Source organism: Magallana gigas, chromosome 4 (genome assembly GCF_963853765.1).
Source record: "Magallana gigas chromosome 4, xbMagGiga1.1, whole genome shotgun sequence".
NCBI lineage: Eukaryota > Metazoa > Mollusca > Bivalvia > Ostreida > Ostreidae > Magallana > Magallana gigas.
The window spans coordinates 22,522,994-22,547,814 of record NC_088856.1 but is presented as its reverse complement, the minus strand read 5'-3'; the positions used below and the strand labels follow the sequence as shown (position 1 = coordinate 22,547,814).

Genomic DNA, 24,821 nt, shown 5'->3' with positions numbered 1-24,821 from the left:
CAGCTAGATCAGAGTATCTGGTGTTGGGGCTGTTGTTCATGTTTTGAAAAATAAATGCATTTATTCTTGCATGTATAATTTTTTATCCTAAAAAGTCTCTGAAATCCTCTTCTATACTACAGTTCAACTGTTTCTAGCAGACCAAAAAAGTGCATTGGCCAGATGTCTATATCAAAAGATTCCATTGTATTATAGCATAAATTAAGATGATGCCCTTTTTATCAAATTTTGGAGAAAAAATTAAAACCGCTGTAAAGTTACTCTTTTTTATGGTACACTCTTGTTTAAAAAAAGATGGTATCAAAGTTTTGGAAAACCTTTTTTGCTGTTTGAGTTGTCACCAACCCATCCCCTCCACTTAGATAAAAATCACCAACGTTCAGACACTGAGGTGATATGTGCATGGTTGTTTAAACAACAATGCCAATCACATTTACAAATCAAGTTAAAATAACACATAATGATTCATCTACCTTCTTACAGTAGTACAGGCACGTACCATCGTTTTTTAAAGGGGGGGGGGGGCAAACCCATCAAAAAAATCTTGAAAAGAAAAAAAGAGGAGAAGGGTGGAGGAAGGTTGGGGGGCAGGGGCAAAGCATAGTGTATCTATATAGCTATATAGAACATCAATTTCACTGTTAATATCCTTTCTTTCAATTCCCGCCCCCTGATGCTACGAGCTTATAGTATGATGATTTTTTTGGCTCTGATTTAAAAGAGAACATTCCGCTTTGGTTTTAACCGATAATACTGAATTACAATAGAAAATGTTATTGATGGGTTATACATATACAGAAAAAAAAATACTACTGTTTTAATAAATAAGCATTATGTCAACCAGACATGTTACACATTTATCCGGTTATATGTTATGAGTTATATGTATGAAACAAGAAATATGTCTTTGGAATTGCATGGCATGCAGTTTATAATACACTGATATAAGGAAATGCCATATGACATGAATATCATATTCATGTACTATGCACTGTGCGTAGGTTCAAAATCCATTCTAAGACTTAAAGTGGCCAAAAGAAGAATGCGAAACATTGATAATTATTAGGATAATCCCAACATTGTTGAAATACTGGTGCGTTCTTACAGTGGGTGGTTAAGGTACACGTATTTACAAATGTTGATAGAAAATAGTTGACAGAAAATAATACAAGAAAATTTTATGCAGGCAAAAATGAAACAAAGCTGTTGCTTGTGCACATGTTTGTAAGCATCCCCTTCCTCTACTAAAAACGAGTATAAAAACCTTTCAAATCATTTTATTTAAACTAGATTTACGTTTGAATCTTCTTTTTTCCACATTAAACATATTCTAGATTTTCAATTTGACTTTATTATAGGAATAAGGAACCATTTTTTGAGTATTATGAGTTGATGATTTCGGTCGGAGTGTGGTCAAACCCAATAAAGCCCGACCGAAATCATCACCTCATAATATTCAAAGAATGATTTCTTATCAGTACTTATATTTATGTAATTTCTTATTAACAAACTTTTTATAACACCATTCTGAAAACACTATTATTTCATGTAGCACATGCTAAGTATCCCTACGTGGCGCAGCCAATACCGTTTATAGATGATGTAATAAGACACGCCCATTTTCTGTCACTCATCTTATATAAAATTATTGGGCTAAATGCTTCAAAGTTGATTCGTAATGTTATTACAGAAAAAGACATTTGAAAATGTAGATATTAAGGATTATTACAAGTAATCAGACAATTCGTTGTGTAAAATAAATACCTTTCAAAACTAAACGGTCATTTAATAAAATCTTTATCACAGATAGCGTATGTTGTTGGTAATATATTTGTCTTTTGAATTTTTTTTAATGGGATACCCACGGGTTTTACAAAATACAGTCTAGAGATTTAAAGAAATGTTTCAAAAAGAAAGTAGATTTACATGGAGTTTTACAGGTGACCAAGTCGATCACTATATTTTGTACTTTGGTCTTCATTGATAACAAAATTGAGATAAAAGTTGCGGAAAGAACCATCTAATATGTAATATTTACTTAAATGTTGCATATTGGTTGGATATATTGTACAAAAGAAATGTTGACTAGATGATGGTACGTAATGGAAATTGGTTTTAAGAAGTATCCGTCATTTTGATTCATAAGGTAAACACTGTCAACTAAGTACTAATAATAAACGTTATAAATTCGATCAATAGTTATTTGTATTTTGTTCTTGAATAGACCAACATTGAACATTAAAATCAGAATAACCAACATGCAGGTTGAATATTCACTAATTTTGCATTCGAACAGTTAATTAATTAACCTCGTCTTTCTTCTCATCTAGATGGATCCCCGCGACAGTGCCCAAGACGTTGTCCGATGTGACCATTGTAAGGAGAACATAGTACAGAGCTTCTGTGATATTTGCCATGTCAGCTTGTGCAATCCATGTATAGGAGATCATATTTCTGATGGGTATCATAAACATGTAATAGTTCCATTCAAGGAGAAAAAATCAACCTTGAAGTTTCCATTATGCGAAATACATTCCAAAGAAACGTGTAAATTGCAATGCAAGTCATGTAACGTGTTTCTTTGTGTTATATGTTCTGCATCCCATGAACATAAAGATGGTGATTTCATAGTCCTTGAAGACATCTACAAGACAAAGAAGGAGGATATAGAAAAAGACACTGAAAAAATGGAAAAAGTTATTGCTCCCACATATGAAGAAATAAGGAAAGATTTAATAGACCAGATTGCTAGGTTGGATGGGGAATATGAGAAAATTACAACAGGTATATCAGCAGAAGGAGAGAAATGGCACAAAGAAGTTGATAGAGTGATCAACAAGATGAAGAATGAAATAACAGAGATTAAAGAAAAACACCGCGACATATTAGAGAAACATTTGAATGAAATAAAACAGATCGAATCATTGATTGAAGGAAACCTATCTAAACTAACGGAACTTGAAGACTCCAATGATGTGTCTGTTATTATAGAATACAAGTCCAGGATTAAAGAATTCAGGAAACCTCCTGCCAAAGTTCAGGTCACACTGCCTTCATTTTTTTCCAAGCCAATTAATGGAGAGCACTTTTACGAATTGTTTGGATCCATTAAATCTCTAGTTTTAAAAACAGATGAAGATGGCTACAAAATAAAATTACAAAAGTGTTCACCCAGAGAGCTGTTAGATATACCCGAGGTCCTCAAAACATTTAATACAGGGTATGAAAATCTCCGCAGTATTTCTTTTTATAATGAAGAAGAAATCTGGACAAGTGCAAAAACTGGGGACATAAAATGCTTCAGTATTGATGGCAAATGCATGAAAACCATCACAACAAAATCAGGAGAAATGCCAAATGATATAGCAGTTACTAGTGGGGGAGTTTTAGTATATTGCGACTGGAAAATGAAGACTTTGAACAAAATTAATGATGGAAAGATAGAAGAAATACATGGATTAAAGGGATGGACACCCATCAGTCTGTGTCTCACCTCTAGTGGTGATTTTCTGGTTGGTATTAATGACAATAACAGAACTCAATCTAAAGTTGTCCGATACTCAGGAAGTACAGAGAAACAAACCATTCAATTTGATGGTGAAGGTAAACCTCTTTACTCAGGGGGTTATCAATTGAAATACATCACGGAGAACAGAAACCATGACATCTGTGTAGCAGACTGTTTGGCTGGTGCAGTAGTGGTGGTTAATCAGGACGGGAAACTCAGATGGAGATACACCGGTCATCCCTCAGTTACCAAGAACAAATCATTTCAACCCCGCGGTATCACAACAGACAGTCAGAGTCGTATCCTGACAGCAGACTATAACAACGACTGTATCCACATCCTGGACCAGGATGGGCAGTTCTTACGCTACATCGAATACGTGAAAGATCCGTACGGTGTGTGTGTTGATAATCATGACAATTTGTATGTTGCCGAGTTGACTGGGAATGTAAAGGTCATCAGATATCTTAAATGAATAACATTATATCAGATATCTATAATGACTATAACATTGTGTAAATAATATGCTACATGTATATATCGTACAGTTTTTATGAGATAAAACTGTATTCATTTCGCATTGACTGAATGAAGTTTTATATTTGATTCACGTATTAAATAAAGAAACTTCATATTGACATACATGCAGTATACTTGATTTTTCATTCATGTTACCATAAATGACAATTTACGTACGTATGACGTATGTATACTAATACAATACACATGCTCTAAAATTTAAAATCAATAATTGGTTGGTAACCAAAATCTCTCTCTCTCTCTCTCTCTCTCTCTCTCTCTCTCTCTCTCTCTCTCTCTCTCTCTCTCTCTCTCTCTCTCTCTCCGGCTCTCTCTTACATTTGGTTTCATTAAGCATAATTCATACATCAACCGGTATCTGTAGTTCTTTTCTATATCGTTCCTTAAATCTTTTTTGCGATTCTGATATATATAATACGTTTTCCAATGACCTAAAACAGCTCACATCAAAATGCAGGTCGGCGCAGAAAAAAGGGGGTGGGGTAATGTTTCAAAAGAACTCTATAACATTTGCGTGACGGTGTGCTTCAACTTGTAGGATATTAGGTGGTGTGAATCTAATGATATCGAACTATCAAAGCGACATCTACATGTACATTAGTTTTTGACTCAGTATATTAATTTTCCACCGTTATGCAATCACTAACTTCTACCGGGATCTCATGCATCTTTCGTTTGAGGCAAAATGCTTACTTAAATGGATGTCTTTTGGTCAGTTAAATCGAATTTCTTTTTTTTTTAAAGAAATACATTGTATAATTTTAATTCATAGCGAGCGCGGCTCGCCGGCGTGCAGCGCCGGCGCGAAGCGAGCTCTACCGGCAAGGCGTGTGTGAATAGAAAATTCAGACTATAGTCTGTCCCAAGTTATTGCTTCCATCAATTTTTGATGATTTTTAATAAAAATACACATACCTGTGAAAGAAATACAATTGAAATCGATAAAAGGGAATATATCCAAGATATCTTCATTGAAAAATTATCCCTTTTCACTCGTGAAATTTCACACGAACGAAAACAAGTTTCTTACGGAGATTTGTAATGGGAAATGTTTACATCTTTTCTCCATTCGGAATACACTCGGAATACATCGCGCAATTTTTTAACATTATCATCCGGGCTTAGTAATGGCTGATGCAATGCAAAATCTCCGTAGACTTTCAATTTTTGGATGTGTATTGAAACCCGAAGCGGTAGAGGGGGCGTTTCAAAACAGATAATCTGGACATTTTTCATATTAGTGGATGAACGTAGTTTGAGCACAAAGGTATTTACTATTATTGAAATATAAAGCAAAAAGTGGTGGAAGCAAAAACTCGGGACAGAGTATATACTCTGTCCCAAGATATTTTGGATTCACGTTTGGCTTAATTGTTTAATATTTATAAATACCTCAGGATCCAAACGATGTTCATTCAAAAGTATGAAAAATTTCCAAGATTTCTCAGTCAAAACGCCCCTGTTAGCTTATCAGGTTTCAATACAATGCTAAAAAATGTGATGTCTACGGAGATTTTGCATTGCAGTAAGCCCGGATGATAACGTTGAAATATTGCGCGATGTATTCCGAGTGTATTCCGAATGGAGAAAAGATGTAAACATTCACCATTATAGCGAGCGCAGCTCGCCGGCGCGCAGCGCCGGCGCGAAGCGAGCTCTACCGGCAAGGCGTGTGTGAATAGAAAATTCGGACTAGTTGCACATTCATTCAACGGATTTTTTTGGCGTCAGTAAATCGGACCAGTAATGCCTTGTTTTAATCGTCCCAGTAATTCCCTGTAAATATGGTTTCCCATTTCACACTCTCACGAGAACAAGATAAAGACTATGTACATCATGCATGGTAAATAAAATAATTCCATTACATAAGACTAACAGAGTTGTCGTTCCTTCGAGTGACGTCACAATGGATTTCTTGCACATTGATCCCACAGAATTTTTCGGAGTCAGTAAATTTCGACCCACAATGCAATTTATCAATGTCGGACGATCTCACTAGACTTGATTCCTTCTCGCGAGAATCAAAGTAAAACTTTTGAGAAACAGATAAATTGTGTAGTTTCAAGAATTTAATCCTTTTTTAAAGTAAACAAAACAGTATATTTCACTTAGTTGTTTTTTTAAAGAGACAGACGACACTTGACCGACGTAAACTTTGACGTCACAATAAGGGGAAATTACTCTAAGTAGTTATTGTTAATCTGCTGAAATATAAATATCAAAATATTCTCAAAATCTTGCAAAGCTAACGAATGGGGACATCTTTTTTTTTTAATAGGAAACAGTTGTAACCTGCTCTCATTTGGATGAATGCTCACATTTATTTTATTCACTATATATTTACAGTAATTTCCAGGAACGTTTTTTTAAAAAGGGGGCGTCATTCAAAAAATATTTACGAGCAAAATGAAAAAGAAATTCTCAAAATCAGGGAAATTCTAATCCGGGTGAGGAATGGTGAGTGCGTAGTATGCATAGGCGTCGGAACCGGGGGGGGGGGGCTGCCCCCCCCCCCCACTTTTTTTTGCAAAGTTAGACTTAATCATTAGGCACAAAGCATCATAGGGGTATTAGCCCCCCCCCCCCCCTTTTTTATCGCCGGTAATGTAATTGTTCCTTAATTCACCTTGAATGATTGAGAAGTTGGAGAAATAGGCATACTAGCCGGGGGGGGGCCAAAACCTTTTTTCTTATATGATCAGCAAATTTTTTTTATACGTAAATTATATATTTTTTTAAACGGGGTGGGGGGGGCTCTATGATAAGTCAATTTTTTATATGTAGGTTTAAGAAAAATGTCTGCTGCTAGAAAAGAGGAAATAAACTGCAATAAACATTATGTTAAAATTTTTATTATTCAACAACATTGTATCTGAGATAAACAATCTTATAAATTATGAATAATGAAAATTAACTAGAAAAAATAGAAAAAATAGGCATGTTTATATTTTATTTTGCATTCAAATTCATTTACGGTACGTTGATACTTTTATTTTTATTGATTTATCATAATTCATTATTTGATCACATGCTGCGCTCGCCCCAACGGTCGCACCGTAAAACATATTAAATCTCCGTAAGGAATCTGTTTTCGTTCCTGTGAATTTTTCCGAGTGAAAGATGATAATGTGTCAATGAAATTATCTTGGAAAATATCCCTTTCAACTATTTCAATTGCACTTCTTTCACAGGTAAGTGTATTTTTATTAAAAATCATCCAAACGTGAATCCAAAATATCTTGGGACAGAGTATAGTTGCACATTCATTCAACGGATTTTTTTGGCGTCAGTAAATCGGACCAGTAATGCATCGTTTTAATCGTCCCAGTAGTTCCCTGTAATCATGGCAATTTTTATCACTTCACACTCTCACGAGAATCAGCAAGACAAATTTAGACAGTAAAAACAATAACGATGTAAGCGACATACAGTCAATGTTACCTCTAAAGTTCACCTCAGTACACTTTCAATCAAAAATAATCGTGTGACGTCACAAACGTTTACACATTGATCCGATTAGTCTCGTTCAACCAGACGCTCGGCTGTCTCCGTAAAACTCCGACGGAGTTTTACGGAGGCAGCCGAGCGTCTGGTTGAACGAGACTATGATCCGATATATTTTTTCGGAGTCAGTAAATTTTGACCCACAATTCATAGTACCAATGGTTTCCAGCCTCACGTTCCAACATCACGTTCTTCCGAGAATCAAAGTAAAACCTTTGGAAAGCTTATAAGATGTGTAATTTTAAGAACATCATGCTTTTTAAGTAAATAAAACAGTATACTTCGCATACTTTTATTTCTCAGGGGAGTTTTAAAGAGTAGGACGACACTTAACCAACGTCAGCTTTGACGTCACAATAAGCACTGATAAGGGGAAATTACTCTAATTGAAGTTATTATAAATCTGCTGAAATGACCAAAATCCTCTTAAAATCTTGCAAAGGCTAAGATAAAGAACAGCTGACGAATAAGGACATTTCTTCAGATACAGGAAACAGTTGCAAATTGCACTAATTTGGATGAATGCTCACAAATATTTTATTCAATGTAATTACGGTAATTTCCTGAAACGTAACGTTATACGTAGCAGTGCCTTTTTTTAAAGGGGGTGGGTGGGTGGATGGCATCCTCATCCAAAAAATCTTTGCAAGCAAAAAGAAAAATAAATCATGAAAATTCTAATCCTTCAGCTCTTTAGCAGTTCAATGGTTTCTTTATTTTCACTTCCATTTATTACATGCAGGGGGGGGGGGGTGGGGGGGGGGGGGGACAACACCATGTTCTTTTAACATGATAAGCAAATATTTTTAAGCGTAAATTAAAAATAAAATTAAACATTAATTATTTTTTTTTAAGTGGAGGGGCAAATCCATGGTAAGTCGATTTTCTATGTATAAATTAACAAAAATGAAAAAAAAATTAGCATGGGGGGAGCTCTATGATGAGTCAAGTTTTATATGTAAGTTTAAGAAAAAATGTCTACTGCAAAAAAAAGGGGGAAATCAATCAATCAATCATAATCACAATCACTTTAAAAGAGGAGATGCAGTGCAATGAATATTTATATATTAAAATCTTTATTATTTACAACATTGTATCTGAGATTAAACTATTGTTCTACATATAAATAAATAAATTATAACAAATCTTATAAACTATGAATAATGAAAATTTACTGAAAAATAGGTATGTTTTATTTTTTGGCATTCAAATTTCACGTTGTTAATTTTATTTTATTAATTTATTATAATTCATTGTTTGATCACATGCTGTGCTCGCCCCAACGGTCACACCGTAAAACATATTAATTTAAAAAAAAAACTTTCGTTTTTATGCCTATTTACAATTTATTTATAAAACTAAATTGCGGGGAGGGGAGGTCAAAGGTAGAGTTTGTCGATGTACGACTTACTAATATGTATTATTGACACGTTCTTTACTTCCGGTATTTTGTGCACACAACGAAGAAGATGGAGTTCGCCGGCAAAATGATTTCTCTGGTTGTTCTACTCATCGTTCCATTCGTAGTGCTAGGTAATTTATATCATTACTTTTCTGTTGTTATTATGGATTTTAAAAGTTGTGTTTATTTATTTGGCTTAAGAACAGAGATATCTTAATGATTGTGCACAAACTTTATGTACGTGGCACTCAACCGAATTTTCTCGTGTTTTTCTCTCGTTCAATGTGGCATGTTTTACTTTTTGTTTTAATCTCCACTTATATTTTTAAGTGTATACTTGACATTGTATTGATCAGCTCATGTGAAATTTCTTGCTTAGTATATATCTTGTCTAGAGTAGACTCTTAATCATGTTTATGGTATATTGTATTAAACATATGTTGACATGGTTGAATTGGTATTAAATTCATGCGAATAGTACATATATCTATTACTTCTAAACAACATATTATTTGCATAATAAATAAAAAATATATCATCATATTACAAAGGTAATCAATGTATGCAATTACATGTGTATTTACTCAAATCATGTGTGACACACATGTTTTTGATATTTTTTGTTAGATCTAATTTGAGCTAAGGTTTTATAAATTTGAATATAATGACATTGTAAACTTTGAATATTGAACTCCAAAAACCTTGGATATTGACTGTATTATTTTTTTTTAAAGTAAACAAACATGTATATAAAATCCATTTGGACTTAAATACTTGCAATACATGTAATGAATAATTTTACATTGACTGTTTTTACAGGAGACAGCTGTTTGTCACCAGAGGTCAAGGCTGAAACTTACACCACCACAGAGGCCATTGTCTCCACAGAAACTGTGTTTATTGTACAGTTTACACTCACCTGCAAAAATAAAGTCAGGGTATGTTCGTATGTATATATTATGAAATAAAAACATGGGGGATTTTAAATTATGCATTTGAACATAACATGTCTCTGGGTTTTTTCAATTTTTTTCTCCTCTCCTTGTGAGAACTATTGACTGGTTTGGACAAGTGCAAAGTCAAATACATATATATGTTATCAGAATCAACTCTTTAATTATTTGTTGTTAATTAATTTCCTATGTATTTCTTCCGTATTTTGTCTGAAATCCAACACATTCATGATAGATCTCTCAGAAAGTGCTCTCTGTCAAATGTTTACCTTAGGTTATTTTTAAAAAGTGTGACATGACACACATTAAAAGTTACATGTATATATTTATGTACCTTCTTTATCTTTAGGATATGAATCTGTATGCTGATATCAGTGGTAGAACTTTACCTGTCACCAAGACCGACAAACCTGATTTGTACCAGGTAAGGCATGTAAATATCCCAAAATACATGCTGTTTTCAGAAGCAGAAGAATTTGATATAAAACTGCATTTACTCAATATTTACTAACTTAAACAAGTCTCTTATATTCTTATTTTTGTAAATAAATATTTTACTACATGTATGCCCAGGGCCTTTTCATATAACAAAATAAAACACCACAAAACTATTTAAAATCATATACATGTATGGATACAATTTTATTCCCAAGGAAATTTATACTTTTACAAATTATCAACTAATAAGAACGTATAAATGATAAAATTTTGATTTTTTATACAGGTTAGCATCAGTGACGATCATAAAAAGCTGTCCTCAGGTAAATATGAGGTTCGTCTGTATGATGAGGAGGGATACTCCATGCTGAGAAAAGCCCAGAGAAGTGGAGAGTCTGTAGATGCCGTCAAACCTGTTACCTCTATTACATTTAACCATCCAGTAAGTAATCCCTTAAGAAAGAGAACCACTGTTATAACCATTTTCATACCACCATCTCAACACTTGCACGAGCTTAAAGAAAACCTTATTATTTGGTTTAACTGTGGGAAAAGGGAGAATGAATCAATCCTTTTTGTTTATTTTCATAAGGAAATTACATGTACTGATTTTAATGATCATTGATCATAATGAAAATATGTTGTTCTCTTTTTAATTCTTTTATCAATGAAAGTGAAATATGTGCTTGATATTATGGGGGGGGGAGAAAAAAAAATTGGGCAGAAACAAATTATATGTAGAATTCAGGTTATTTTCTCGCAGACAGAAATTGGTTTTCTTTAAAGCAAATAACTGCCATCTACATCTGTGTCACAAGAATGACATGATGCAGAATTACAACTGTTTTTATCATGACAATCTCAATATCATCAAAGTTAAAAACTTACTGACATTTTTCGAAAAAAAAAGTCAAATGCAGAATGAGTGTATATATGTGTTAAAATTTAAATAAGTTGATCATTTAGTTATCCATTACTTACTATGAATAAATGTCATTACATGTACATTGCACATGTATTTGCTTGGATATAAAGAGATAACTTCTTTTGAATGTAGTAAAACTTGTAACATAAAATCACAACTACCCGGTAATGTTTTAATTTTCACCGTTTGTTTTAAATCTACGGGAATTTTGATACTCGTTACAATTTTAAATGATTATTTAAAGAATTAGTTCTTTAAACTAGCTTTGATTTCAAGTAAGTAATTCAATAATATTTGTTCTTTTCAGGGAGTTTCTAAAGGTCCTTTTGTGCAGAGTGAGTTTGTTGCTGTGGTTATCGCTGTCCTTGTGTGGTATTTTGCCTACAGCACCAGAAGTCAACTCCAGTCATCAAACTAGGAACAAATTTTTGACATTTACAATAAATTTTAAAAGACATCATTAGAAGAGAAATTAAATTTTATACATTTTTTTTTTTCTTTATTGAAGTATTTTCCACCTGCCATCATCAATATTTTATAATAAAAACCATTCCATCTATGAAGAAAAGTTGTGTTGTTCTTCGATTCATTTTAGAATCACTTTGAAAAATGAAGAGTTACCCCTCTTTAAATGTACGGTAGTTGATGTAATTTTCCATATTCTCTCTTACACCTTAATTTTTTTATTCCCATTTTAATCAAAATTAGGTCCATTAAACTGCCCCAGTAGATCACCACACCTTGCCTACAGATTGTTTGGTTTTTCATATGTTCGAAGTAGGTCTGTGTAAATACAGGGGTCAAGCACAGGGGCATCGTATCCGCTCTACACTCTCTATATAAATAATACGTAGAGTGTAGAGCGGATACGATGCCCCTGTGGGTCAAGGCAAAGCAGATAATGTGTGTTTGGGGGTGGGGGTGGTGACGGGGTATCTTTTTTTGTAAATAGTCTTTTTCCCCTTTGTATTTATTTATAATGGATTTTTAAGCAAACTGGCCCCTCCTCTTATCTGTTGTTAATTAACTATACGATAACGTTCAGAAATGATATTGAATGGCATACCGTGAATAATAAATTAAAAGTTTTAACTAGTAGATAATTCCTTTTAAGATTCTGACTTTGGATTAGTATTTTATTTTTGTTTGTCAAAATGGGGGGGGGGGGGGGTTATTTGTGCCCCCCCCCTTTCCACTTTGTGGAAAACGATTTCAAGTCTACGTGTTGCAAAAAGGCAAAACTGACTTGTACATGTAGGTCAGGGGTGCAAATATATTTCGTTGGAAGTACAACTACCTACATTAATTGCCGAAGATGTAGTATGAATGGAATGATTAATAGATATATATTAGATACATTTTATTTGGGCACAAAGAACGACATGACATAATATTTCAACTAAAATAGTACGTTTTCTTAAAACTGTAACTCTTGTCTGATTTAATATTTTGTGTGGTAAAAGTGTAACATGATGAACATTAAATTAGATCTCATGTCCAGCGGACATCGGTTTACCAGTAAAACTTGATAACCAGTTGAAAAAATATTCGTGCATGGGACATGGGCACTAATTCTTTATTAAAGCTACGGAAAATTGATACATAATTATAACTATATTATTTGATCAATAAAGAAATGGGTTTATGAAATAAAATTTAAAAAAACACGTCAATGGTCACGAGAATCATAACAAACAAGTCCTACATGCACCTCTTTAGTGTGGGTTTACATAATTTTATAATTAACTTAGTTCAAAACGGATCCATTATATATGTAGATTACTTCGTCTTTGATTTCATTTAAACAATAAAAATGCTTTATTTACAGGAGAAAATAAACAGTGAATGTAAATATAATATAGTGGATTATTTGATACAAAGTTATGTTTTATAAAGCTTGGTCTTTTTCCAAAAAGTTATATATTCAATTTTAAGAATAGATATTTTTATTCAAAATTTCTGTTCTCTTTTCTTTTATTAGTTTTTGATTTTTTAAAAAGTGGCATACATTAAACTTGTGTAGTCTTTGTGTCAGTTATTTTATTGATCCACACAGTAAACATCGATAATGCTAATTAAACGTTTAAACCCGGCAATGAACTAGTAACCATATATTCACAATTTTGGAAATTATATGTTAACTAAGTCTTTTCATGCCTTTATTCCTTTCAACGTTGGTAGAGAAAATGACAAGGGAGTAATAATTCTTAGAAGAAAATTCACGACATGGGCGGTTAATTAATGGAGAAGGGAATTTATTATCAGTTTTAAAACACTTATTTCCTCATTAGCTATGGAGTTTAGTAAACTGTAGATGTATGTACATGAGCGTGTTATAAAAACAAATTATGTCACCAGCATGCGAATTATTTATTTAGCTGAGAGGGTAATATATACTACTAAGTGTAATGGATGGAGATATGGAAACAGTGAAATCTGTCAAAAACAGAATAAATGACCGCTAGCCTCGTGTAACATACACAAGGATGCGGTTCGTGACACGGTCCACGCGATTTACGATCCCTGGGCAGAGAAAAATGTCTCCAGCATGTCCTTAGATAAAACTGAATCTCCTACAGACAATGCATCTTTTGTCAACTTTTCTTCGTGGTTTTCACTAAAATTGCGCCCCCAGTAACCCCCCAAAGTGTACGAAGGGGGAACATAAAACCAAAAACAATTGCTTAAAAACAGTAGTCTTGAGAGACAAGCTGCTATTTTTTTTTTCATTACATTTGGGAAAATTGGATTGAGTGTGTTCCCAATGGAGTTAATTTCTGTGTAATTTACTTGAGAGAGAGAAAAAAGGCTGGAACAACAATGGGATTTTCTCATTTACAAGTTAAATTAGGCATAGAGCGGAGACTTACATTGCTAAAAACCAAGTGTTTAAATTACATGTACTTGCCAAGTACTCTATGAGTTGTGTATAGTGGGTATATATAAATAAGATATGTACATCAACAAGTGTTGATGATGAAGATGAGTTTCGTTAGTCGTGAAGCTATAAATGTTTAGTGGTTGTGTTTTGAACTCGCAGAAGCACAATGAGTTGAAGTACCACATCCTTGGAGGATAAAACGAAGCAGGCGGTTATATGACAACTGTTGGCTGAGTATTATCGTAATAATCCAAAGAGGAAATTACCCACAGATAATAATGGTTTTCACAGTTGTGTGTTGTTTTTGGCGAGCATTGTTCAAGAGTTGCAAATCTAGCTAGCGCTGCAATGAAATTAGTCTCGTGACAGTCTGAAAGAAATCGAATATTAATGTACTTTTACACGGTGTAATAATAATTAAAAGAGTAAATAGATAAACGGCTCTTTTTACTGTTTAATAATCGATTTATTCGTGGAACTACCGATCTCTCAACCAATATATTCACGGAATGACTTCATCGTGTAATTAAATCAACCTCGACCGTGTGTATTCTGGAGATTGAAGTTCCCGGATTAGGACAGACTTTTAATGCTTACAGAAAACATTGGGCATTGAAAACCAGTCAGACGGGTCACCGCTGTGATATATCGTCAACCCGTCCACACCCGAGCACCGATCGACCACCCGTGAATTTATTTATAGAGGAAAGAGAAAGTGTGTGTATAGTATATAATGTAATAACGGAATATGAATATTAATTAAAAAGACCAGAGGATATGGCATTAAATGGCGGACAAGTCTGAAAGGTAAGATTTTTTTTTGATCGATGTAACGGTTAAAATGGGGGGGGGGGGGGGGCAGGGGGGGGGGGCATGTTTGATGGATTTGTCACTCTAAACGTTGCAGGTGACACTAGTACCTTGTATATATGTATAAATGTCAGTGTCAGTGTAACATGTATATGGAATGCATGACAGCATACCGGCTACCTGAAGTTAACCTCAGCTGATTCTCTCTCTCTCTCTCTCTCTCTCTCTCTCTCTCTCTCTCTCTCTCTCTCTCAATGCTCAGTGTTGAAAATGATGCAAATTACACAAACATGTAGCACGACGACAAAACATCCAGTACAATGCTTTGTATAAAAATATAAATGGAGTCACAGCAATGACTGAACAGAAACCTCTCTCTTCCCTTATCGATGTGATCTCAATTGTATATATGACCCCGCCCTACCCTACACTGCACATACACCCTCCGTATACTATCTCCAGCTCATATTTATTGTTTGGGACCCGAGGGGTATATATACCAGTACATGTTGTGTTATAGAGAGATAGAATTCTTGCACTCATCTCTGGCCAACCAACACAGTTTCATATTGTAGTTTATAAATGCAGTTCTACGCCTTGGAATTTCGCCACTCTCTCCACCTAGTTCTATCACAGATAGCAATATCCATCGGTTTGCATACAGCTGAGCACTTTAAAAGTCATTCGGGTGTTGACTTTCGTACATGAATAACTTTTGCATTTTTTAGAGCATCGGTATTTTCTATAAATTGACAACTTTTAGAATTCATTTGAATTTTATTCAAATTTGTGTGTAATACATGTAGTACGCCGTGTAGCACTTTTTGATCTTTATTTCAGGTCGTATTTTATTTCATTCCAGTTAAATTTTGATTTAAAATTCACTGAAGTTGTACGCAATTGTTAGCTTTGATCTGTAGAATTTTTGCACCAACACTTGCTTTCGACTTTTTATCAACTTTTAAAATTGAATTCGGAGCAGGTGCTTTATTTGATGCAAACTTAATTAGGAAAACGGTCTATTTGACTTTGGAGTATTAAATCATTTTCATGTGAGATTTTCTTTAATTATAACGTTTTTACGAAACGTAGAAGCTGAACGGTGTATAACTGATTTGTTTACCTGTTGTTTTTTTTAAATTCCGTATATATTTATCCTGTCTGAAAGGTGATAGAACCCAAATTCCACCCCGCACTCATTCGAAAGGGGGCAAAGAACTTATCATTAAGGTATTTCTTTGGACCATACCATTAATTATTGTGTCAACAATATAGTAGATGTGCTTAGTCATCATATGGTTTCTACCAGAGACCGACCCTTAATCTATACTTTAAAAAATGTGTATCTGAAGGACCAACGCACACGCAACGATTATCAGTCGTTAACATATGCAGAAATAGAGATCTCTATTTTAATCCTTTGTAAGAATTTGCTGGTCTGTGTCAGAGATGAACTGACAACACCCCTGTATAATTACCGAAATTCCTGTTACCCACAATTATGTACCAAGGCCACTTTAGCAATCGTCTTTAAATAACAGATATTTTGAAACTCTGAGAGATGTAAACATTGTATTTAAAGCATACATACATCGGCGTTTGCCGATTTTATTATGAGTATACGTTTACTTACATGTTGTTCATTATAGAGACTTAATTCTTGTTAACATTACTACAAATGTACATCAACTGTCTTCTTTATAAATGCTTTTCAGTGCATTTTATATAATCAGAATGTATTTCATCATCAGATGCGTACATACATGTTATCATGATTTGCGAATTTTGCTTCCCAGACTTCGCCGACTTAACTTTTTTAAGAAAAATATTTCAGTGCTCCTTCCTTTTACATCATGATGCCCTATCGGAAACCAATAACACGGATAATTCACAGATACAATACATTACACAGTGAAACTAAGGCAGCTTATTGAGACCGCATGTATTGGAACTCCATGTATATGTAAATCCCCATCTGTATATTCATAACGTTACGTGTATCGCGTCAGAAATAAAAACATCATGTGAAACGTATGTACATCAAGCTTCAGGTATATTCACACTACATTTCCAGGAACTTGACACATATGTACACGGGTTGTTTCTTACGAAAGCGTTGTCATGGATATCCTCACTATGTCGTTTGTGTTTACCCTATGATTTGCTATATAACCTGATATAAGAAGGATTGCTTAAGGCTGAAGTTAAATTAATATTTTTTTTTTATCTTTATTACTCAATCTATTTTTAGAAGGCTACCGTTATCCGGTCTATTTCAGTTCTCATTAATTGTGTCTTGTTTTCATCAGGCGCAGTTCTTGAGATTACGACAATGACGTGACATTATTCCTACCAGAAGCCGTGTCTGTCCCCAGTGTACACATTGATGGAAACCACCATCCACTTCACCATGTTTCTTCAGTTATCCGTCATTTTTAGCGTGGTGCTGTTGTCAAGGAAACGGGCGGAAGCGGAAGTCGTGACGCCAGTGTACAGTGCTGGTGGCGACCCCGGGGTGGTAGGCTTATTGGACATTCACAGATTCACAGAAAACGAAATGTGCATAGAATTCTCGCCAAGAACAGCAGAAATGACTTTTGCTCTGGAATGGTTCCACCAGGATATGGTCAAAAAAGGGATAAGTCCTATTCCAGGTTTGTAATGACGCACTTCCCTTGGTGCAATTGCGGTTTCCTCTTTCTCTAGATCGAGTCACCTTGCTCATTCTATCGTGGAATTTTAGAAGTCGGTCCAATATAGAAATATAAGAATTAAAAAAGTTCCCTTGTTATTGGAATAATCGATCTGATCTAGTATGTGCAATTTTTGCTTGCATCATGACATGTACACTTTAAAATTATTCAATGAAGTATACTAGATTTTTCCATTGATTATTCATGCAATGCAATTTTGTGCAACGACAAATTTATTATATTATTAATGAACTGATTTGTGTACAGGGTTGGTGATTTACGATACCTGTGGTGACGTCAGAAGAACGCTGGTTATCCTGGGGTCCCTACTAAGCTCACAAAGTAGAAACATATCGAGTGAGTACAAAAGCTTCACGTTTACTGTGAAGAGACACCACCAATTGCATGGTTGACTAATTGTTGTTTTACGTCAAATCGGAAACATCATTTCATACAAAAATTTTATATCGCTATGATGGAGACTATGTTCCTATACAGTTCGCTCTTTAACAGAAACAAAAACTTTTGTTAGGAGTTTGAAAACCGTATACAATAAAAATGTACGTACAATGAGTGTATGTTAGTGAGTTTTTTTAACTAATTTGTTTTTCTACCTGTAGGTGTGATATCGTACGGACACCCTGCCTTGCAATCACGTATCTCTCAGTTCCTGCAGCCTTTTGGGATCCTTCACATCAACATCAACCAAACAGCTTACGTTTCTACCCAAGGGGACCGATCAATAGATATAAGCACTGTGTCTCCTTGGAGAGTTTGGGTAAGTCGACAAATCAAATTGTGACTTAGAACCATTTTAACAAGAGCTTGGGCTTTGGGTAGTTAATTGTGTTAAACAGCATTGTGACTAGGCCTTGTCTCTTTGAAATTAACAAGATTTGTCTTGCTTTTGAGTTAAGACTACGCAATCGTGTTTATTTCGCTTGACATCAGCTCATTTTAACTTGTTTTGACGCAAGGAATAGATGGTTACATCCTACTGAAAGTCCAAGGTCTTGTTAAAATGGTTCTAGATATATAGTTTTTAATTTATAGTAATAATTACATGTTGAATGCTGTTTCAATTGCATTCTGGCACTAAAACAAAAATCTTCCATTTATTCTTAATTGCTATTTTTAGGATATTCTGACGATTGTGATGGAGTTGAAATGGAACAACTTGGCTCTGATTTCCTCACAGCATCCGTCAGCCATAGCATCACGTGATCTATTTCTTAAGATGGCTGCTCCCTATTCTCTTTGCATATCATCTGTTTTCATCCATGACAAGGACAAAGAATATGATGATTTTCCAAGTCACGTGATATTGTTTGTGTCAGCAGACGACAGCTATGACGATATAATTTCCTCTACATCTTTTGCAAACAGTTTTGTTTTATTAACGTCGGATCATTGGGAAGACCTGACTTCAAATTTCACGGACAAATTCTTATACCTGGAACACCTGAATACATCAACAAATCTAGTTAAGTTTGTGAAAGATAAAATTGAGGATTTTTCAGACAACTCTACATTCATTGAATCCTACAGAAATAAGTTTAACTGTATTCAAGATGCAAGTGGTGGGACTTGCAATGGACAAACAATGGCAACTTTTCTTCCATCCCGATTTATGGGGAGGGACATTGAAGCAGCAATATCTGCTCTGACAAATGCGCAAAATCTTTTGAAACACTTTGATTCGAACAACTGCTCGAGTTTAGATTTGTTTCATTGTTTAGGGAGAAACACATTTCGAGCGGTTCACGATGGCTTGTCTGAGGATATAACCCCTTTCACTGGGATGTACCAACTGATGAAAGATGTTGGTGGAGAAATGACGTCGTACATTAACCGTGGATATATTGTAAGTACATGTAGCGTTCAGAAAGACAGTTAGTTCTGCACTCTTTTTTTCAAATAAGTTGAAAGCTGATTTAAGATGTTAAGATATCTTTGGTACCATTTTTTACAGACTGTTGCAGAGGTTTATGGAAATGAAATAAGTATTAGAAATACTCTTACATGGAGTCGAGTGAAGAGCCTTCCCCATGACGCCTGTCCGAAGAACCAATGTGGCAACTGTACAACACCTTCCCCACCTCTAACAAAACCTGAAACCCGTCTGGTTGAGGGAGATATGATAGTTAGACTTCAGCTCCCACTTACCCAGAAGTCTTTACTAGGAAAATCTTGTGACGATTGGAAAACTGAAGGAGTAATTTTGACAGAAGTTTTCAAGCATGAAGTTTCAAACTTTGCAGGACAGTTTCCAAACATGTTAAAGCATATCAAGCTGGGTGGCGTTGCTTTTGACTCCTGTCAAGGAGACCCAACGAGAAATGAAAATATTACAGCAGATATTGAACTCATAGATGATGATGAACTTTTAACTCCTAAACCATTTTCTTCGGGACAGCGGTTCACTGTGTCTTCTATAGGGGTATCGTTTGGTGACCCGGACAGTTCCCAGTTCGTTCATGCAGCTGTTGAATTACTTAAGTCATTGAGATGGACATACGTTCACGTTGTGTTTTCACCTGGAGAGACTCTGATTACAGACTTTGAAACGTACCTCAAAAAGACTGGGCACGATATATGTGTCCCAAATAAAATAGCAGTTGAAAACAATGCAACAGATATAGCAATAAAACTACAAAAGAGTTTAACGAAATCAAGCGGGGGTGCTTTCTTGTTGCTAACAAATGCCAAAGACACTTTGTTTTTAAAGACCTTATTCTCCACTATTAACAATGCTTTCAGTGGAGTCAACCTGATCACTTTTCCATGGAATCGTAATATCATTACATATCCGGGCACCATCTTCATTTCAAGTTCAACCTCTTCCGTGGATGATGTGGTATCTATAGTGCAAAATCTGAAACCAGATTCAAACTATACAGACATTATCTTGAAATCTGTTCATGAACACCGATACAAGTGCAGCATAAATACGCACCAAGAAATGATTTATCCAGACATTTGTTCATCCTACCCAACGTTAGCAAATGATACATTGCCAAAACCATTGATATCTGACTTGCGAAAAGCTGTAGAAGTCGTGACGTCTCTTCTAGATAGGTACTATAGAGCAAGTTGTCCCAGTCAGACGGGAAAGTGTAACAACATGACAAATCGCGTGGACCTCTCCAAGTTTCTGACAGCGACTGGAGATAGTTGGAATTCTTACAGGGAGCTGATGACAAAGAAAGATGTGTACATTTATCAAGGGAACTCTATTTCCGGAACAGCGGTGAAGGTAAACTAAAATGGCATTGCTTAGTTGAAAGTTTTATGTTATCAGTTAGACTCGTAACGTTTTGCACTCAAAAAAATTGTATATGGTATATACATCTTCTATTTGATATAGAGTAATTGATATCTGAAAATTTTATTATTAACTATTTAATGGACTGTTAGATGATAGAACAAATGATAAACACCTGTGTTTGCAAGTCCCGCGGCATTGTCATGCAGGAAAACGCTGCAATGATCACTCTTTTTGAATGTTTACAACCCATTTAGATTTTGTTAACGACAAGTACATATCTTCACTTATTTTATTAACAGGTTGGGTCTATAAGCGAGGATGGAGTAGTGTCAGTCAGTGCTAATAACGTCATAACTTACAACCCGGATTTCGTGTCATATACTGCCGTCCATCAATGCCATGATTGGTGCCCAGAATGTCATGGATGTTCGTCACCAAGTGCCGCGACAGTTGAGAACCTGTATCAGTCGGGTGACATAGTCATTGCTGGTTTGTTTCCAGTTCATAAAAGCCAGTCGTCCTTTTGCGACGCTCTGAATACAGATGTGCGAGCTGATACAATGGTTGATGCTTTCTTGTTCGCGCTTGCGTCAGCAAAAGAGAAATATCCGTATCTTCTGCCTGGAGTTAACTTAGGCAGCCTCCTTCTTGATACGTGTTCAGACGGCAACATGGCGGCACAAACCTTAATGAACTTTGAAACGTGCCAAGCAAATTACAAGGACAAACACATGGTTGCTGGGCCTCAGTTGGTGACTATGTATATGAGCACTGATTCTATGAGCATCTCAAATCAAATTCAAGACACTCTACAAAAATATAACAAATCGTCTTTCGCCATTAATCATGAAACTTCGGCTGTAAATAATGATATAACATCTAGATTTTACTCCACTTACTCAAAAGCTGGAATACGAACCATTTTCGAAATTCTCAATAAAACGCAATGGTCCTACATTAATATTGCTCGATCTAACAGTTCTGTGTTCGATTCTGTGGTGGACGAATTTCTTTGGCAAAGTAGAAATTACAACATTTGTGTACACGGGGTTTCTTCCATCGCACAGTACAAGGTTGAGAGGTTGTCGACCTTATCAATGACTGTGATATTCGCAAATATCAAGGAAATCGAGATCTTCTTCAAATCCCTCATTGCATCTCCCACAGATAACTCTTTTATCATTGGTGAAATTGGACCGTTATGGGCTGATGTTTCAGACATTGTCGTTCCAAATAATGTTCGTATTCTTGCTATAGAACGTTCAGGAAAAATCAACACCGATTTGGTGAAAGCATTTTCCGAGGGTCCATCTACAATCTTCAGTCGAAATCCGTGGAAAACTGAGTTCGAAAAAGCTCTATCTAGTTGCATTTCTCCATCTTGTTCATCAGGCGTCGATCTTCAGTTGGCTTCTAACATTGTATTTGGTGTTGACGTTATGCTCCATGCCTTCCACAACCGATTTGAGAAAAGTTGTTCAAACTATTACGGAGTATGTCAACAACTTGCGAATGAAAAAGTACAACTTCAAAAGGAAAATTTCAACAATATATCATTTACGTATCTGAATAACATCCACATCAATTTCCCACCGCGTGATGTGGAATCTTGGGCGTTTGTGGTGAAGAACTTCAATGGAGGAACGTTAGTAGATGTAAGTATACGATTGTTTAACCATTCTGTTTCTAAAACAAAGGAATAGCAAGAGAAAATGTTTTATTACCTATTTAGTATCTAGAGTGTAGCAATATATGAATATATAGTTTATCACTGATACAGAGAGTTAAGCAATATGTTATAATTACATGTGTGATGTATAAAATATGATTTTATGTACATACGGATTTTTATTTTCTTTCCAGATGGGTAATTATTCTGACGGAATCCTACACTTCGATCCTTACAACATATACGATACAAATGGCCGAAAATTCCATATGCAGGAGTCTCGTTGTTATAGCAACTGTCGCTGTATTGGATTAGAGGATGAAACCAACAGCACGTTTGAGAGTACGGAAGATCCATTTGCAAACATGGAGTTGAAATTCTTTAAATCATCATCGATGCTAAACAAAGACTTGTGGACGATCATTGTGCTCATCATCAGTATTGGGGGAGCATTCGTTGCATTTTGTTTTGTGATTTTCGTTTTACAGAAAGTCTTTGCGGGACTCCTTGCCAAACGCTACGTAGGGCTCGGTATCCTGCTCCTTGTATCCATTATATTTTTGTTTTTATCTGTTCTACCCTTTGTTTTCACTCCTAGCAATGTCGTCTGCTCTACCAGATTCTTCATCCCAGGCTTCGCCTATTCCCTGTCGTTTGCAACTTTGTTGGTCAAGATCATGTCGCTTAGATCATACAAACTGATTGGTCTGGGTGGCGAATTGTCTAATATAAATCAATTCCTTACGGTGCTATTTATTACGGGTGTTCAGATTTCAATGGGAATTCATTTCTGGTACATCGAAGACCAACAATTAGGATTTATGCGTACAAGACTGAATGATGTGAATAAACTGGAGTACGCATGCGTATTTGATAGAATAGAATTTGTTAAGTATTTAGTATTTGTCATGTTTCTTATCTTGCTCTGTGCAATATATTCTATTTTTGTACGAAATGAAACCAAAAACATGGGCGAGGCCAAATTCATTATGGTGTATTCGTGGTTGTGCATTCCTATTTGGGTGGCATGGGTCGTCTGCCTAATTGTTTTGCCGCGCTTTTGGGCGGAAGTGATCGTCTGCGTTGGCATTCTGACGTGCGCAACGCTTATGACATTGATAGTATTTTTGCCAAAACTGCATCGTATTTCACGTTTGAAGTATGACGTCAAACGCTCAGGGATGGAAAATGGCGGGTACAAAGTGGACACAGACTTTATGTTTGAGAGACCGTACACGCTGCCGACATCTTCCAGGTCGTCCAATAAATACTCCGTCAAATCCAATCCTAGGTTTATATCCTCGTTCGATACAAGTTTAAGTTATTAAAGAAAATATTTGTTTGAGTTATTTAAGAAAACATTTACAGTTTAACATGCATAGTTTCTAATTACTAAAGTCTTATATATTGTAATACTCATGCGTGTCTTAAAATCATTTGTTTACGTTTTCAAAAACAATGTGCTGCTTTTTTTAAAACTATTAAATGTGTATATATAATTGCTTGTAACGAGTACTGTTATAAAGTTTTGATGATTTTTGTTTTTTTCTAGAATGGATATTTTTACCAAAGATATTGATCAGAAAAAGTGATAATGCGTTAATTATTTGATCAGATTATCGCTATGTAATCTATCCTTATGCTGCTTAAAAACATTGTTATATTGTTCCTGTATCATTATTTAAACATTTAAAAAGGTAAAAAGGTTGTTTGTTTATTCTAAATATCACCAACAAAAGAATCCATAGAGACTTTAAGCGTGTATGTGTCTTATCAATTATTAATTATATAAATACATAATACAAATGCATTTTTATCAAAGTAACCTGATCCACGGAAGACTAAGTGACGAATGTTTTTGAGAATGGTTTTTAGTTGGTTTGTATGATGTACCTAATTAACAAATAAACAATATATAAAAACATGAAAACATGAATTTCATACGAATTGGAAATTAACTGTACATTGATATATTAAATAAAGGTACTTACCCTATAAATTATTATTTCGGGGGGGGGGGGGGGGGGGCTTTATTTAAAATTTTCTTATCAGATATGCGACCAAATAAGGGGCAGAACTCTTCAACCCTTCTCTAGTCAATCGATCGGCAATGGGCGCCTTAAAAACCGTGTGTGTTCGTGTACGTTACTTCAATGTCGAATACTGGGTATCTTTTCTTTGGTCTGACATTTGGTTCAGCTGTTTAGAGAAAATCTTATGACGAAACACT

At 35.1% G+C, this 24,821-nt stretch overlaps 2 protein-coding genes across 3 annotated transcripts; both read left to right on the top strand.

Moving 5' to 3' along the window:
• The first annotated feature begins 8,945 nt into the window (after positions 1 to 8,945).
• Positions 8,946 to 11,838, top strand: LOC105344405 (translocon-associated protein subunit delta). The gene is made up of 5 exons (XM_011452183.4): positions 8,946 to 9,085; positions 9,774 to 9,892; positions 10,257 to 10,331; positions 10,632 to 10,787; positions 11,578 to 11,838. The coding sequence occupies exons 1-5, from the start codon at positions 9,022 to 9,024 to the stop codon at positions 11,686 to 11,688; spliced, it is 525 nt and encodes a 174-aa protein (XP_011450485.4). The 5' UTR covers positions 8,946 to 9,021; the 3' UTR covers positions 11,689 to 11,838.
• A 1,970-nt stretch (positions 11,839 to 13,808) lies between these two features.
• On the top strand, positions 13,809 to 24,521 carry LOC105329440 (uncharacterized). Of its 2 annotated transcripts, XM_011430691.4 has the most exons (9): positions 13,809 to 14,958; positions 16,130 to 16,191; positions 17,271 to 17,615; positions 17,922 to 18,011; positions 18,275 to 18,432; positions 18,793 to 19,518; positions 19,627 to 20,910; positions 21,222 to 22,577; positions 22,786 to 24,521. In XM_011430691.4, the coding sequence occupies exons 3-9, from the start codon at positions 17,348 to 17,350 to the stop codon at positions 23,917 to 23,919; spliced, it is 5,016 nt and encodes a 1,671-aa protein (XP_011428993.4). In that variant the 5' UTR covers positions 13,809 to 14,958; positions 16,130 to 16,191; positions 17,271 to 17,347; the 3' UTR covers positions 23,920 to 24,521. The 2 variants fall into 2 exon arrangements, with proteins under 2 accessions (XP_011428993.4, XP_011428992.4); XM_011430690.4 differs by lacking the exon at positions 16,130 to 16,191 and having other exon boundaries at positions 13,810 to 14,958.
• Positions 24,522 to 24,821: the final 300 nt, after the last annotated feature.